Below are 17,282 nucleotides of genomic sequence, written 5' to 3'. Positions count from 1 at the left end.
CCCACTGATCTGGCCAGCTTCCTCCAGCATGATCAGCTGGAGAAGCAATCTTGCTATCAGTGTGAGAATTAGCATGTGATTGGCAGCCTGTTTCACTGAGGTGGGAGCACCTATGTATGTATGCAGTGTATACATTGCTTATGAAAAGCAACAACTGTGCCTGCAGAATGCTAGTACTCCAGAGAAGATATTTCTTTTAAAAATTGCAAACCCACTTCATTATAAATAATCATGTGCTGTCAAGTCACTTCTGAGTTATGGGGATCCTTTTCATGATGTTTTAGCTAGACAGTACACAGAAGTGGTTGGCCATTTCCTTCTTCTGGGGTTATCCTGGGACTGTGCAGCTTGCCCAAGGCCACCCAGGCTGGCTCTACTCACAGGAGGCACAGAATCAAACTCCCAACCTCTGGATCCGCAGCCAAATACCTCAAACTACTGAGCTTTCAGTCAATATAATACTTCATTACACTTATATTTAAATATTAATATCCTCGGTATAAGGCTATATAAATATAATCCAATCAACGTTGTATCCAAATGCTTGCTGTACAAACTGGAACTGATCTACATGAAGGTGTTATGTTGGTGTCTTAGGTAGATATACTTTCAGGCTTTTGTATATGCCTGGACATGAAACAGCTGTTTATATGGGTGGATAGGGAATAACAGTTCAGGGTGGCCATTCCGAGTTCTCCTCAGGGCACAAGAACTGGAAATTTCAGGAGAGGACTCGGCTTGCTTTGGGGCCCCAGATTTCAAATGCCTTTGGCTTTGGTGTTTCCTTCTTCTGCTAGAGCAATTAGTACCAAACATTTTCTTCCCCCACACCTGCAAATTTCAGCATTTTGAACTCCAAAATCACTGGAACAAACGTTTACGATTTGCAGGGGTGTGCAAATCAAACTCTGTGTGGTAGGGAGTCGGGTTCGCCAAATCTGGAGAGCCTGATTGTATATTATGCTAATTAGGCTGCTCAATTTGCATAATAACCCCAATATGCCAGTTGAGTTGGATTTGCATATTATTCAAATCACACACATTAATTGTTGCAATGATTTTCTACCCATGTATTTTAACCTTGGCATTATTTATATAGTAAAGATGGATTTGAAGGAGCCACTGTAGAGTAATGGAATCTTGAATTTTCCAAGTGTTCTTGGACTAAAACTCCCAGAAGCCTTCACCACTAGGTGTGCTAGCCAGGAGTTCTGGAAATTATAGTCCAAGAATACCAGGGTTGGGAAGCACTGATGTAACAGTCAGAATGGTGGACTTGGGACAGGGAGATGCAAGTTCAAATCTCTACTTAGTGACAAAGTTTACTTGATATCCTTGGGACGGTCAAAACTTTTCAGACAAATCTACTTTATAGGATTGTTTTTAAGATAAAATGGGAAGAGGAGGACTATGTGAAACAGTTATAAATAGCAACTTTCAATATAATTCTTTGCTACCTGATTCTGGCAACTGTGTCCCAAATGACATCTCTTCTGGTGACTTGCTTGCTTGATATTCCCATATACATTTTATGCAGTTAAAAAGGAACCTTTCCTGCATTATAGCTTTAAAAGAGGTAGCTGTGTTAGTCTGTGCAAGCCTATCAGGCAATATCCAAACAAACAAAACAAAAAAGACAAAAACATGTGACACCTTAAAGATTATATTATATTGTTACTGCAAAATCGGAAGATGTGTCCAGTGTGCCGTGCTTAGGTCAAACTTTAATGGATGAGTTTCAATTGTTGAGACCCGAGGATGTGGACAAGGTGCTTGGATCTGTCCGTTCTACCACCGCACTGCTCGACCTTTGTCCATCTTGGCTAATTGGAAGTTCTGCCAGGGGGGTTCGCACCTGGGTCCAGGAGGCCGTGAATGCCTCTTTGAGAGAGGGAGTGGTCCCTACCGCCTTGAAAGAGGCGGTAATTTGACCACTCCTTAAAAAGCCTGACCTGGACCCAAGGCTGGTGGTCAACTACCGACCAGTGGTGAACCTCCCTTATTTGGGCAAGGTGTTGGAGCAGGTTGTGGCCGGGCAACTCCAGGCGCTGCTGGATGAAACAGATTTTCTGGATCCATTTCAATCGGGTTTCAGGCCGGGTTTTGGTACAGAGACTGCCTTGGTCGCCCTGTACGATGACCTTTGCCGGGAGAGAGACAGGGGGAGTGTGACCCTGTTGATACTCCTGGACCTCTCAGCGGCTTTCGACACCATCGACCATGGTGTCCTTCTGGATAGGCTGGCTGGGTTGGGAGTTGGGGGCACTGTTTTACGGTGGTTCCGCTCCTTCCTGGCTGACCGTGTCCAGAGGGTGGTGCTGGGGGACAGTTGCTCTGCCCCATGGCGGTTATGTCATGGGGTTCCTCAGGGCTCGATACTGTCCCCCATGCTGTTTAATATCTACATGAAACCGCTGGGAGAGGTCATCAGGAGGTTTGGGCTGAGGAGTCAGCAATATGCTGACGACACTCAGCTCTACCTCTCATTTTCCACCAATCTAGGTGAGGCAGTTTCTGTGCTGAACTCGTGTCTGGACCTGATAATGGACTGGATGAGGGTTAATAAATTGAAACTCAATCCAGACAAGATGGAAGTGCTGTTAGTGGGTGCTTCGCCGGACAGGTTGGAGGGCCATTTCCCTGCCCTGAATGGGGTTACACTCCCCCTAAGGGACAGGGTCCGCATCCTGGGGTTGCTCCTGGACCCCAGTCTAACTTTGGAAGCCCAGGTGGACTCGGTGGCCAGAGGCGCCTTCCTTCAGCTGCAGAAATTATACCAGCTACGGCCCTACCTGGACGAGCGGAGTCTCATGACAATTACACACGCACTGGTAACATCTCTTATAGATTATTGCAATGCGCTCTACGTGGGACTGCCTTTGAAGACGGTCCGGCGACTGCAACTGGTCCAGAATCGACCTGCGCGGCTGGTGAGTGGTGGAGCTGCTAGAGATCACATCAAGCCGATTCTGTTCAATTTATATTGGTTACCAGTTGCTGCCCGGGCCCAATTCGAAGTGCTTGTTTTGACATATAAAGCCCTAAACAGCTTGGGCCCTGGATACTTGAAGGACCGCCTCCTTCCATATGAGCCTACCCAGCAGTTAAGATCTAGCCAGGGGGCCCTTTTGAAAGAGCCATGCCTCAAAGAGGTAAGAGGGATGGCTTGTAGACAAAGGGCCTTCTCGGCAGCTGCCCCCAGACTATGGAATGCCCTCCCAACTGAAATTCGTCTGGCACCGATGCTGATGACATTTCGGCGCCAGGTCAAAACCTTCCTGTTCCAGAAGGCTTTTAATTGAAATAACAACTGTGGGTCCTGATGATGGCAATTTTAATTGTATTTTAATTGTATTTTAATTGTATTTTAATCATTTTATTGTATTGAATTTCAATTATTGTAAGCCGCCCAGAGACCTCTGGGTAGAGTGGGCGGCATATAAATTAATTAATTAATTAATTAATTAATTAATTAATTAATTAATTAATTAATTAATTAATTAATTAAATAAATAAATAAATAAATAAATAAATAAATAAATAAATAAATAAATAAATAAATAAAGTGAGCTTTCATGGACACGTCTGCTTCATCAGACATATGGAAACATGAATGAAAAACTGAATAAAATATTGGTATTTCATCTAGTATTTAATTTCCCCCCCATATGTCTGACAAGGTGGACTTCTTCACCAAAGTTCACATTAAAATATAATAGTCTTTAAGGCGCCTGAAAGTTTATGTCTTTCTTTTGTTTTGGTTTGGTTTATTTGGATTTTGCCTAATATGCTTGCACAGACTAGCACACCTCTGGGCTTTGAATTTCATGGTTAAAATAGGTGTCCTGACGAGTACAGGCACATGATGCAAATCACATAAAATTAGAGTCTTTCATGCCCTGCATAAATCCTGCAATTTGTAACCAGAAGATTCTCACCTTTCTGAGAGAACCAAAGGACGCTAAAAGAAGTTGGATTACTAAGGGTCTGAAGACAGGCCCATTACCTTTTCATCTCAGGCAAACACGTTTTTCATGTTTGTGCATTCTTTCCAAACCCTACAAAACTTCTTTCAGCTCTGTGCCTTAAATGCTTTTCATTAGTGCTTTGATCTTAAGCCAAAGGTTTATAAACTTTCTTAGAGACATAAAGGAAGTTAAAAGAAGGGTGATTGCTAAGGGCATGGATGCACAATATTCTTTCCTCTCTGGCAAGCATGTTGTTTTAGGTTTATGGATTGTTTCAGAACTCTGCAAAATCTATTTGATCAGAAATGACAGGAAAACCAGGGGCGGAGGGAAGGGGTAGCATGGAAATGAAGCCTATCTTGAAACCATCTTGAACTGATTTTCCAAAACATCTTGTGTCGGCCTCCTGCCTTTGGGAACACAAAGGGCAGGAATGTCGCATTATGATTTCCATGGATGTTTTGTGGCAAATCTGAACATTGAAAACACTGATAGTAAAAACTAAAACTCGCCTTTCCCATATACTCATAAGAAGGTCTGGGAACTCCATGGACTCTGTGAAGATCTTTATCTCTTATCATGAAGACTTAACTGAAGACTTATCTCTTATTATGAACAACTGAAGATTCCCATGTCAGAACCCACTCTGACTAAGCTTATGAACTGCAATATATAAGCAAGTGTGTGGTCAGCCATTTGCCTTGGAGGAATAATATGTCTGCAGATCTCCTGTCTTTAGAACAAGAGAAAACTTGTGTGAGAATTTCTCTTGCATCATTCCACTTTTCTGGGGCAGATGGAATAAAGGAGACCACAGCTTTTAGTTTAAAAGACCCGAGCAGAGCTGTTAGTGACAGGATCTTTTGCAGGTTATTAATTTCTGGAGGTCTCCATAAGTCAGAAGCAACCTGATGGAGCAAAATGATAAGACTCTGCAATTTTTGATTATGTTCTGGGCGGGGTGGCCGAAGAAGGGTTTCCCAGTGGTCTTCTATCTGGGCAGAGCCCAAGTATGGGTGGGGTACATTTTACTTCCAATCTGGGTGAGTGGATGGGTTGAAACCTAGGCACCCACAAGAAGAAATGGGATTGTGTTTATGAAAACCCATTTCTGCCTGTTTGTTTGTTTGTGTAATTTATATACTGCCCCACTAGTGTCGGAGCCTTATTCCGGGTAGTTTACAAGCAGTTAAAATCAACTCAACAAAATGCTAAATTGCAAACGATAATAAAAAATAACCTAGAAACTTAAATAATCCATGGTGCCGAACCAATTTTCAAACTGCAATGGAACAGGAAGCAAGGCTACCTATTGTCCAAATCTTTGCAGATATGCTGGAGCCAATCAGAAAGAGTGTTAGAGTAGAACAAGCAACATTCTGAATGCAATGTTTCCATGCCAGTTCCATTCAGTCTGGATTAAGATTGTTCGAATGTTCAGCCTGATGTCCAGATACTGCCCCTGCCCCAGGTTTCATCCCAGAATGACAGGGCAAGGGCATCTGGATGTAGGCAAATATGGAACTACGAAATTACTTCTATACCTTCAAAGCTTGGTAAGAATCCAGATGTCTATTTTCAAGAGTTTAGGTCTCTGAAAATGACACTGAACCATGGATTATTGGCCCAGACCTTGCCTAGAACAGAGACAGGGGCTGAACCCTTGTTTCTCAGTGTACTAAATTGTGCTAGGGCAATCTGCCAAGATTGCCAGTTTTATGGGGAACAAAACTTGAAATGTTTAACTGTGTTGAAATGTTTAAAGGGGATATACAAAGTACAGCCCTAGAAATGTGGTTATAACATGAAGTCTTGAACAGTAATGAACTGCTGGGTAGCTCAGCAGTTGCGATCTCTGGCTGTGGTGCCAGAGGCTGGGAGTTCAATTCCCCACTGTGCCTTCTTGGCAGGAGCCAGACTTGAGGATCCATAGAGACCCTTGCAGTTCTAAGAGAATGATGATAATGATAATGATGATTACTACTACTTCAGGACAAAGAGATTTAATCTTGAAAATGAGAAAAAGAAAGAAAGAAAGAAACCCATTGTTTGCTCCCTTCCCCCTTAGGGAATCTTAGTTGGACAGCACTCTATGGTTCTTCCTATCCCCGCTCCCCCAGAGGCTTAGTCCATTTCTCCAGAGAATCTTCCAGCCAACAAGCCCCAGCTAACTCTTCTTGGGTGTCATCCCACTTGCCTTTCTTAGGCTGCTCTTCCTGCCCAAAGTTCACTGATCTTCTCACTTTCATCTGGGTTAGGCCTTTTGCTCTGGTCTCACTTCATCCTTTATCTGGTGAGAACTTCCTGAACTGTCACTGGAAGCTAAACATTACTCAAATGAGGTTATCATACCTTTGATATATCATGAGAAGAGGAAATAATATTAATGAATATTAAAGGAAGAGGAAATAATATTAATGAATATTAAATAAAAAATTGGTGGTAGGAGAAGAGGAAGACCTGTATTAGATAGGTTGATTTGGTGAAGGAAACCAAAGCCTTTAACTTGTGAGCAAGACTATTAACAATGCAACCTTTTTGAGGTCATAAGTTGGAAGCCACTTGACAGCACATGACAGGAAAGGTCCACAGGAGTTTCTCGAATATATGTAAAATGTTGGTCTTAGATAGGCTCCATGGGTCAAATATAATCAGGGTAAAACATGGGAATGAGTGATGGCACTTACATTTGCTGTTCTTTCTCAGTGCCTCCAGAAGAGAACAGATCCATATGTGCATGCTCATAACTTCCTGATGCAGTAGATCAGAGTATAGCTGGTGCAGGGAGCACTAGACTGGCATGCTAGCTAGGCCCTTTAAATAAATACCAAGTGGTTGTGGAGGGTAAAGGCAAGGTATGAATGGAAAGGAGATGGAGTGACATGCCATGTTGCTGAGGAAGCCATCCATCTCTATGTCAGAATGTTATTAAGAAACCAGGAGCAGGACCATTAAGAAGGCATCCAGTAAGAGAGTCACCTAGGAATAGAAGCACATTAAAAATGAGTCTAGCCCAGATCAAGAAAGACATGGTGAAAACGTTCTTCCTTTTTTTTTCTTTTCCCCCCCTAAGAATTACAAGTTCTTCCAGCTTTGCACTAATGGAAATACACCTGGCACTTTTCTGAAAACATTCATTAAATGGACCATATTTTTAATTAATCAGAAGGGATGCTGAGGGCCAACCCTCTTATTGAAGTGGGTATGATCAGCCTGGAGAAAAAAATGACAAAGCGTGTTACGGTGGCTATCATCTTATAGCTGAAGGATTGTCACACAGATCATGTAAATTTGGGTTGTGTTGCCCCAGAGTGTGAGAAGTGAACCAATAAGTTCTAATTATGAGAGAAGGGGATTTCAGCCAAACATTAGGAAGACTTGGTAGTATGAGCTTTTTGATGGTGCATTGGTAACCATTTGTAAATATTTTTTTAAAACGTTTGTAAACCATTTGGGCCACACAGCCACAGAAAACAGCCCAAATCCTGTTCATGTAAAATTATATAGCAAAAGCGGATGATGATATTAGCTGATAGTTGTAACACTTAATTTTAACTAATTAAAAGCTTCGCAACCACTCACCCATTCTAGCAGGGATGGAGACTCAAGTCTTGAAACTCACCATCAAGTCGGACTTAAAGTGCACTGTTGACTCATTTTTTTTTCAATGACTCGGACTCGACTTGCAACTTGGAACTCATCTGCCCCTTTTTTCTGGGTTAAAAAAAAACTTATTTTTTTTAATAAGGACTCAAACTTGGGGCTTAGGACTTGAGACTTGGTACCAAAGACTTGGACTCAGACCCGAAGACTTTTCAGCCCTACATTATAGGATCTAAGGCTCCCTTTTGCCCTGAGGAGGACTTTGGGGCCTTGAGATGGGAGAAAAGTGCCTTTAAAAGTTAAAAAAAAATCCACCTTCCAAGGCTCCCAAAGTCTTCCCCAAGACAAAAAGGAGTTCTGGGTAGCCTCCGAACCTAAAACAGGGGGTAGGTGGGAATCATTTAAATAGTTTAAAGTAAATGTTTCTGACCCCATCTTTTGCCATGTAACTTTATGTGCACAGGATTTTGCCCGCTGAAAACGGGAGCCTTGGACCTTTGCTACTCTGCAGGCAAATACCCCAGTCCACTGTGGTATAGTTCAACCCCATGCAAAACGAATAGATGCAGCACTACTTGTTTTGCAAGTAATGAAAGGTGCAGAATCATTATTGGATGCCTAAAGCCAAACCCTGTTGATAAAATCAATTACCTAGCTGGCGTGGCACCCAATGTCACAGGGAGAGAGGTGGCAGCTAATATGGAAAGACTCAAAACATCTGCATCAAATGCACATTTACCCTTTGGCTACCATCCTGTCCTTCTCAGATTACGAACAAGGAAAAGCTTTTTCAGAACATCTATGACTTTTAAAGGAACAGCAGAGAATGCCAGGACTATGACGTGGGAAGAAAGAACTGCCCACCTCTTATAATTCATGGAACATCAGGGAAGTCTAGCCCCTGGCCACACAAGGAACTTGGTTACTTGGAAGTCACATAATAAGTTACAGACTGGAGCTCGCAGAGCTAAAGTGAACCAAAGCACACAGCTTTTGTGCTGACACAGTCCTTTGTGGGTGAGGGGAGAATGGGCAACTTCACACCTATGTCAGGGTACTTTATGTCCCTCAATGTGTATCATGAAAGACTTCATGCCTAGGGCCCCAAAGTTCTTGAAGTTGCCCGTTCTTGGGTGAAAATTATCTGATATATTTTCTAGTTGGACTGGGGTTTTTCCAACATGAACAAAGAAGAAGCAACACTGTTATTACATACAGAGAGAGCCGCTTCCTCATACAGCCCTCCCAGGGATTGTTACATACAATCCGCATCAGGACAGGATCTTCCCACAGCTTCAAAGGGTGGAGATCTTTGCCAACTGGAGGATTGAAATTTTTGGCCAAGGTGTATTCATACCTATGGTCTTATTAATAATCTGCAGGGTGTAAGCAGCTGTTTCAGTAGTGATTAATTTTAAGCACATTGCTTGGGATTGTAATGTGAGCATATAACTGGAGGCTCTCACTCACTGGTTTTGATTTCCCCAGGGTTGTCTGACCAGCCTGGACATCTTTGCATGTTTCATCCAAAGACTCCAGGCTTCCGTGCTACTTTTCCACAGAGCAAACATAAAGCTTAAAAACAACTAGTAACAAATATTATTTGTAGCTAATTTATTTTCCCAGTAACAACAACAATCTAAGAACTGCAGAGCTGGAAGGGACCCTATCGATAATCAAATCCAGTCTTTCCCAGGGAGGCACAGTGGGGAATTGAACTCCCCACCTCTGGCTTCATAGCCAGATACCTAAGCCACTGAACTGTCCAGCAGTTCAGGTGGATCGCTCAATGGTTTGGTGGGGAGTTTGATTCCCCACTGTGCCTCCTTGACAGGGACTGGACTCAATGACCCATATTCTGTTGTGGGTGCTGGGTTGAAAAGGAAGTGCCTTTTGCAGCACTGGCTAACACCTTGCAGCAGTGACATTTTTAAAAGTAACTAAAGGGAACTTCATTACTGTAGTTACTTTTAAGAAATAGGAAAGTAAGATGTTGATATTTTTAAAAATGCCACTTTGATGTTAACTAGCTACTTTTTGTATTGGAAGGATAACTGTAACACATTTTAAAGCTCTGGGCAAAACTTAATCTGGACAGGTAATGCCCCATATACATTGAGCAGCCCTTACTTTGCATTTAGAGGACCATATATGCATTATTATAGCTCCCTGCGAGTACCCCTAACACTTGATGGTGCTGCATGCCTTATCTTCTATCCATTCATAGATTCACATTTTTTTCTGTGATTCACTACTAATCCACAGATTTTCACTCTTTCACCATTAATTTCAGCTTTGTATGGTCCTCCTGATTCCTGTCAAGGGCGATGTAATGAGAAATACAACCAAAAGGATGTTTGTCATTGCAATGATAAATGTGAAATATATCAGAACTGCTGTGAAGACTATCACATCTACTGTGGACAGGGTGAGTGAAAATGTGAGTGTGCAAGTGCGCATCTGCACATGTTTGTGTGTGCATGCACATGGGCACCCTTGTGTGCACATGTGTACATAATAGTCTTGAACTAGGAACATTCACTTGATTCAAACAAATTTTGAATTCCATGGAAAATTAACATGATTTGGGCCAATTTGTGTAAGGTTCAGACTGAATTGGAACGGCTAGATTCAGTTCAAAGGCAAAGCCGGATTTACAGATTGATTAAAATCTGAAGCAGAAAACATTATGGGTGTGGCAGTCTTGCTAAGCACCTGCATCTTATCATTTGGAAAGTTTACCTACAAAAATAGAATGACAGTATACTTAGCAAGTATTTCCACAGAAATGAAGAGGATAATTTTGTACCACCATGGGACTAAACTATTCTTACTTGATTCAAGGGTTTGGGGACCCATGAATCAAGCAGACAGGGTTCTTGTGATCACAGACAGAGTTCTTTTGAAGAGATGGACTCTACTCAAACACAGATGTTCCTTTCATACACCTAAAGAATCTTAGGATAGTATGGTCTCCTTCTGTGTATGCTGGTAACAGTAATTTTGCATGTAAGGGGTAGTGCATCCTCTCCGTGTTTTAGTCCAATGTCCAAACTTCACATGAGCTATCCAAGGTTCTGAACCTTATCCCCAAAATTAGAGTTTCCACATTCCATTGGTCACCATGAAATAATTCCCACCTTTTCTTGTAGGTAATACAGATGAAAAAGAAAACAACACAGTGCACAATGGTGAGTACTTGTAATTATTTTTATGTGAGGTATGGAAGAAATTCAACTCTAAAGTGTAGCTTTTGGAAGAAAATGCATTCATATTCTTATTTTTTAAAAGCAAATCTCAGAGAGTACAAAAAGGAACAGAAAGAATTCAGTAGTGATCACGTATGGCATTGAGATATGCCAAAACCAGACCAACGTATTTCTAGTGTATATGATAGTTCAATGAAGCCTTTCTCAGTTTGTTTGGTTACTCTTGAAGAATGGTTTTTGCTAGGACTGTGCTTGAATCCCTTGATCTCCTTTTGTAGCTTATTCAGGGCTTTGGGATGAATTCTGATTTAGTTCAGAGTGATTTTTGCCCCACTTAGTTAATTTATGTCCCGAATCAAAATGAATCTGGAAGCATCCCATTGACTTGTGTTGGAAAACCAAAATAGATGGAGGGAGGGAGGAAAGGAAGTGACTTGTACCCAGTGTGATTTAATTTGATTCACCCACCAACTATATACATTCTACGTCAGTGTAGAATAGATAGCTAGATAGCTGGCTTAGGCGTCTGGCTGCAGAGGCAGAAGCTGAGAGTTTCATCCCCCAATGTGCCTCCTGGGCAAAGAGCCAGCCTGGGTAGCCTTGGGCAAGCTGTACAGTCCTGGAGCATCCCCAGGAGAAGGGAATGGGAAACCATTTCTGAGTACTCTCAACCTAGAAAACCCTTAAAAAGGGTCACCATAGTAAGTCAGAATTGACTTGATAGCATGATGTTGATGATTATACCTATCACAGAAATTGGTATGAGTCAGGCCAATTCAGCTAGTAATATGGGATTTGTTCAGAGCTGTTGCACAGCCTTACTTTCTCCTACTTTGGCCCACCCTGGTCACAGGATGACTTAGATAGGATGTTGTCTGTCACACTCATCTTACAGACCAATTCTATCATGTCTTTCTGCTAAAACAATTTCTCCCTTTGCAGGGGGATTCTCCACCAGCGATGATGCCATCACAGATGAAGAATTGATACAAGCATCTGAACAGCTTTACCAACATGACCGCAACAGAGCACAAGAGTCTGACATCATTCTTAACAAGCAGCAATTGGCTTCAAATACTAAGGACCACGAGGATCAGTCGCCCAAACCGTATGTAGTGGATCTCGTGTACAATTAAATGTTTGCTTTAGGAAAGATAAGTAGTGAAGCAGACAATGGGAAATCTATTTAACATTCAGGTTCTTAAATTTTATGTGGAAATGCTTATTAAAATGTGCACGTGGGTATTTAAAAAAAAGAAGATTTCAGTTAATTAACTGCAGAGGAATATTTGATTCACAATTTTATTTATTAATTTATTTATTTACTGCCCCTCTGGCTAGCAAGACCTCTCTGGCCAGTTCAAATGATGATTTTATCCTCATTTAAGCCTTTTCTTAGGGGGCAAAGTCTGAGTTGCATCCCAAATCAAAGATTTTTAAACATGAGCTGCCAGACTTCCTGTTTTCTTAAATGCCAGTGACTAAACACTGACAAAATACTGACGTGTGCACATGTAATAAATATTGTGTGCTGAAACAAAGCTGGAGATTTTCTAGCAAATTAACTTAGTCAGATGAATTATATGAAGGTTTACATAATAATTAATTAAAGTGACAGTGCTAAGCGCCCCCTCCATACAGTACCTTTCTTTACAGTTGCAATTTTTAAAAAACAGCTCTGCTTTTTCACAAAAACAACTAAAACAGTCGATTTTCGTGTTACTTTGGAGGGGGGGAACCCATATAGAATGATATCACTGTTTATGGTGCAACACACATTTAGAGCCATGTATACCTCATGTAATTGTAAACATAACTAAAACCAGTGACATTGCAAAAGTAGTGATATTATTCTTCTTTATAGTAGAAGTATAATGTGACTTATTTATACATTTAAATAAAAAAGGGTGGGAAGGTGGTGCAATCCTTGCAAAAATCCAAAAACCAGGGTAGACAATGTCTTTACTGAATTACTAAAATATTTAAAACAAGTGAGCTTTCGAATTCAACAGGACCCTGCTTTAATGGCCAGCCTGCTGGGCTCAAAGTCTCAACTGTTTTAAATGAGTTAGTTCTCTAAAATGGTATTGCTTTGTTTGTTAGTCAGAAAAAGGATAAATTACAGATATCTTGTTATTTGTACTTGATTAGAAACTTATTGATGTTTGTGTATGTTTTGCATAACCTCTCACCACGAATTGTGGCTAATTAATAGATTGCTGGGTTGCATCTTGATTGCGCAATTTTGTGTTCATGACCAGGCACAATCCAATTAGCTCCAATTAGCCATAGCCAATGATGCAATCCTTATGTGAACATCATAAGGGTTCTGGTTGTTATTTCCAGGTACTATCCAATAAAGGTGTGTATGTGTGTGGGGGGGGGGATCTGTATTTGGTGCTCCCTGTCAAAACCTGGAAAAGTGGCTTCTTTGAATTACAACTCTCACTAGTGATTCTGAATAAGGGATTATTGGAATTAAAGTCCATAATAAGAACTCTTCTCACCTCTGCTGGTAGCTGAGGTGTACAGCACGTGTTGCTATAAATCAAATCCTTTACTGATCAGTCTCTGAGTTAAAGTGGATCTTGAAAACAAATGCATGGAATTTCCAATCAGTCAGAATCCCCTGTGATTCGGCAGCAGTTAGAAGTGTGAGTTGGGTCTCCCCCTGAGCTCAGTGTCAGGCAAAAATCTCATATATTATATACTGTAGCTATCTCTCACGGGCACTTAGAGGTCCCTGGAGCCAGTCTGTGGTGTGTTCTAGAGCCAGCCCAGGTACCTCCTGGTCAGTTGTGCAAGCCACAGGGTAGGCTGCTGATAACAGATAAGATGACCTGATTTAACTGATTTAACTGTTTGGGCAGTTAGGGTCGTGGTTGTGTTAGAGAGAAGAGTAATAGAGAGATAGAGAAAGAGATAGGAATCGGACAAGCCTTGGAAAGTTTATGTGGTTAAGACTGGAAAGAGTTAAAAGTGCTAAGAAATAAAGAGTTGAATATATAAATACCTTGATTAAAGTGAATCTGCATAAGCAAGCATAAATGTAATCAAAGCAACATTTATTGAATGAATAATAAAATACCATTCATGATTTTCTTTATATGATTTACCTACAAACCCATAAACAAACATTGTTATATTGGACAACACTGATCTAATAGTCATATTTGGTACCGAGAGGAACATATCCTCTGGTGGCAGCGAAAAAGGGTGAGAAGTACATGCCTGAAAGGGAATCTGGGTGTGTAGAAAAACAAACAGGGGAACTGGGGTGTGTGGCTTATTCACAGTTGAGTGTGGGATGCATCCAGCAGTGGTAGGAAAGCATGGGCAGCCTGTGGAGAGCAAGGTCACCTTTAAAGATAGTGAATTGTTTTTATTTTATTTTATTGTGCAGATTGTTCCAATATGTCAATGAGGAGAAGCTCTTCTCTCAGCCAACATATGCAAGTTTCATTAAGCTGCTGGACAATTATCACAAAAGGGTTGGGACGGGTGAAGAATTCACCAAGGATCAACTGAAGGAGCAGGATACTTTCCTCAAGGAGATAATGAAGACAGAGATCATGAAGGAGCTATACAGATTCCTTCACAGCAAGAGTGAGTTGTCTAGCCCTCAATATGAAGGCCCATGCCATTTTATGTACATAACTGGAAAGCAGATCCCACTGTTTCATTCCTTGCTAAAGAAGAAATATAAATGATAAAAATGGTGCTGTCACAACTGTTTCAGTGTGAAGAAAGAGGGATCAACACAAGTTTCATTCCCCTCCCCTTACTTTTTGTAACAACAAATCCAGAGCTTGGAAAAGTTGTGGTTTTTTTGGGGAACTTCAGGAGCCAGAAATATCATTTAAACAGCCTGGTCATTTCCAAGCTCTGATGGAATTGTTGGGTTACCTTGTGTAGATAGCAGGCCATCGTTTAAGGAAAAACCAAAGGAAACTCTTTATATAACGCATCTCTTACTAATGTTTGTGGTAAGATGTGGTGGTGGCCAAGCATCTTGAAGACAAGGGTGGGATGTTAGCTCTCCCAATGTTTGATAATAATTCCCTCCAGCTCCATTGTGGTTCTGGGTGTGGCCGCCACTGGTGGGACGTAGGTCAGGTGACTAGCTGTGGTAGTGACCAGGTTGGATGTCACAATTGGGAAGCCTGGCAACCACCCAGTCACCTAAGAGCTGCCAGCTGAAAGGCAGGGGCATGAGGAGTAGATGGGACAGAAGATCTTGCAGTGGCCAGAGCAGGAAAAGGAGCAAACGGGAGAAGGAAAGGTGGTAAGCGGGCATGCAGCTAATTCAGACCTTGCTGCAACTGATACACCATCTTCTCTAGGCACAAGGAGGTGCCACCCAGGCGGGAGGGTACAAGTCTTTCCTTCTACCTTGCCAGTGTGAGAGAGAGCTTAATATTGGGGGAGTAGACTCCATAAAGGCACAGAGAGAGGGGGAGTCAGAGCTTTGCAGCTGCTGGTACAGCCAGCCAGCACTACCTAGTAGAGCCCCCATGATGAGGAATTATGGGAGTCGAAGTCCAGTGATATCTAATGTGTCACACATTATTTATTTATTATTATTTATTAATTTCATTTATATACCACCCTATTAGTGTTTAATGATGACAAAACATATAGAATAGAAATGAACATTAAAATCAAGTCATGAATCAAATAAAAACAAATACCACTGATCATAAAAGAGACATATATTCTTTAAATGCAGGAACAGGACAGGAGGCGTAAGATCAGGTTGTGTTTCACAGAAAGGTCTTCAGAAGCCTTTTGAAGGTTAGGAGAGAAGGGGCCAGGCATGCCCCTACTGGCTGCTGGTTCCAAACTGTGGGTGCCACCGCGAAGAAGGCTCCGCCCCATTGTGGCTGATTTCCTGACGTGCCTCAGAGTGGCCACCCAGGGGAGCAACACCTGGGAGGATTTGGTAGGGTGGGTATCCTTCGGGGAAAGACACTCTGATTTTTTCTCTCCTGCAGAGAATATCAGTCCCGTCATCACCGCGTGTTATTCAGAGATACCCTGTGGGAATGTGGGAATCTACCACATAGCAGCAGCTTCCATGTTCATGAGAACCTTGTGTGAAGATGGCCGGTCATTCCCTGTTCTCAAAGGATCCTAGGAATGGTGGTTTTAAAATAAGTGAAGAAACCTCTAAGAGAAAAACCTTAGAACTCCCTCAAAATGATGATTTCCAAGCTTTTTTTTTGGGGGGGGGGAGTGCAGAACAGTGGCCAGTTTTGCACATTTCCAATACACTTCCTTATACACCACATCTACACAGTTGTCATCCCTTGTTTCATGATACTCTGATATATAAGGAGCTCTCTGTGATGTCTCGTTTCTGTTCTTTCTGGCAAGGGATTACTTATTTCTCTTCACTCCTCCATTACCAGATCGTTATGATACGGAGGCGGAGTTTGTTGCTGACCTGAAGGAGATGTGGTTTGGCCTTTACTCCAGGAGCAAGGATGACAGCGACTCCAGTGGCTTTGAGCATGTCTTCACAGGTACCTTTATAAAAGCAGGCAAATAAGCTAATGCTGCTTCCCCTCCTAGTTTGCCACTCAAGAAACAATACTTGGGTTCTATTATGCATTTGGATCTGAGATGAGCTTTGGCTCTATTCATCAATGGGTAGCTTAATGCAATGCTTCTGCATGAAGAGTTTTAATCATTATTGACTGGACATTATTTCTTCACCAATTGATTCCTGAGAAACTAGATGACATCCATCCCAAAAAGTTTCACACCACTGTGAGCCATAGGGGGAAAAACATATGTTGATGGGACAATGGTGGGAAAGCAAAGAAGAGACACTGGGTGTGGAGAGCTGATGTTATGCATAATCACGCATGCACGCACCAGATCAATTGCCTTGTGAGATAACAATCTGAGATAACAAGCTCACACCTGGATTTATGTTTGCAATGGAAAATTTTAAAACCCTGCAATAACTCTACAGTAAAGAGAATTTCAGGGGATCTATCTCCCTCTTTCCACTGGTGGCCTTCCTACAATACATATATCGGAGATTATATGATTTACTGTATATACATCTATAATAGACACATTCATCACTATTTAGGTGAAGTTAAAAAAGGAAAAGTATCTGGATTCCATAATTGGATTCGTTTCTATCTTCTGGAGAAGAAAGGCATCATTAACTACCTCAGCTACAACTATGATGGACCAGTGAGTATAAATCAGGTCATCTTAGAGGGTATTGTTATGTTTACAAAAAAAAACTGTTAAAAGACTTGGCAGACAGATTAAAATAAGATCTACCAACTTCTGAAGAAGCTGCTAAATTGCTTAGCCCAAGGTTGTGCTATTCCTATCAGGAGAACACAGAAGAGGAGAAAAATCTGAAATGTAAGAATACAAACATTAGCATTAAAAATATAACAATAAAATAATAATTAAAACAATGTTAAATATGAAGCTGGCTGGGTAGCTCAGAGGTTTAGGTATCTGGCTGCAGAGC

At 41.5% G+C, this 17,282-nt stretch overlaps 1 protein-coding gene across 1 annotated transcript in view; it reads left to right on the top strand.

Moving 5' to 3' along the window:
• ENDOU (endonuclease, poly(U) specific) overlaps nt 1-17,282 on the top strand; it is a 32,570-nt gene that overhangs the window by 9,057 nt on the left and 6,231 nt on the right. Inside the window, exons 2-7 of the mRNA XM_020779390.3 lie at nt 9,865-9,999; nt 10,724-10,762; nt 11,723-11,888; nt 14,184-14,386; nt 16,192-16,305; nt 16,884-16,990. Of these exons, the coding sequence (XP_020635049.3) occupies nt 9,865-9,999; nt 10,724-10,762; nt 11,723-11,888; nt 14,184-14,386; nt 16,192-16,305; nt 16,884-16,990 (764 nt within the window). The remainder of the gene's footprint in view (nt 1-9,864; nt 10,000-10,723; nt 10,763-11,722; nt 11,889-14,183; nt 14,387-16,191; nt 16,306-16,883; nt 16,991-17,282) is intronic.

The sequence above is a fragment of the Pogona vitticeps genome, chromosome 2, assembly GCF_051106095.1.
Source record: "Pogona vitticeps strain Pit_001003342236 chromosome 2, PviZW2.1, whole genome shotgun sequence".
Taxonomy (NCBI): domain Eukaryota; kingdom Metazoa; phylum Chordata; class Lepidosauria; order Squamata; family Agamidae; genus Pogona; species Pogona vitticeps.
This window is presented reverse-complemented; position numbering and strand designations above follow the sequence as displayed.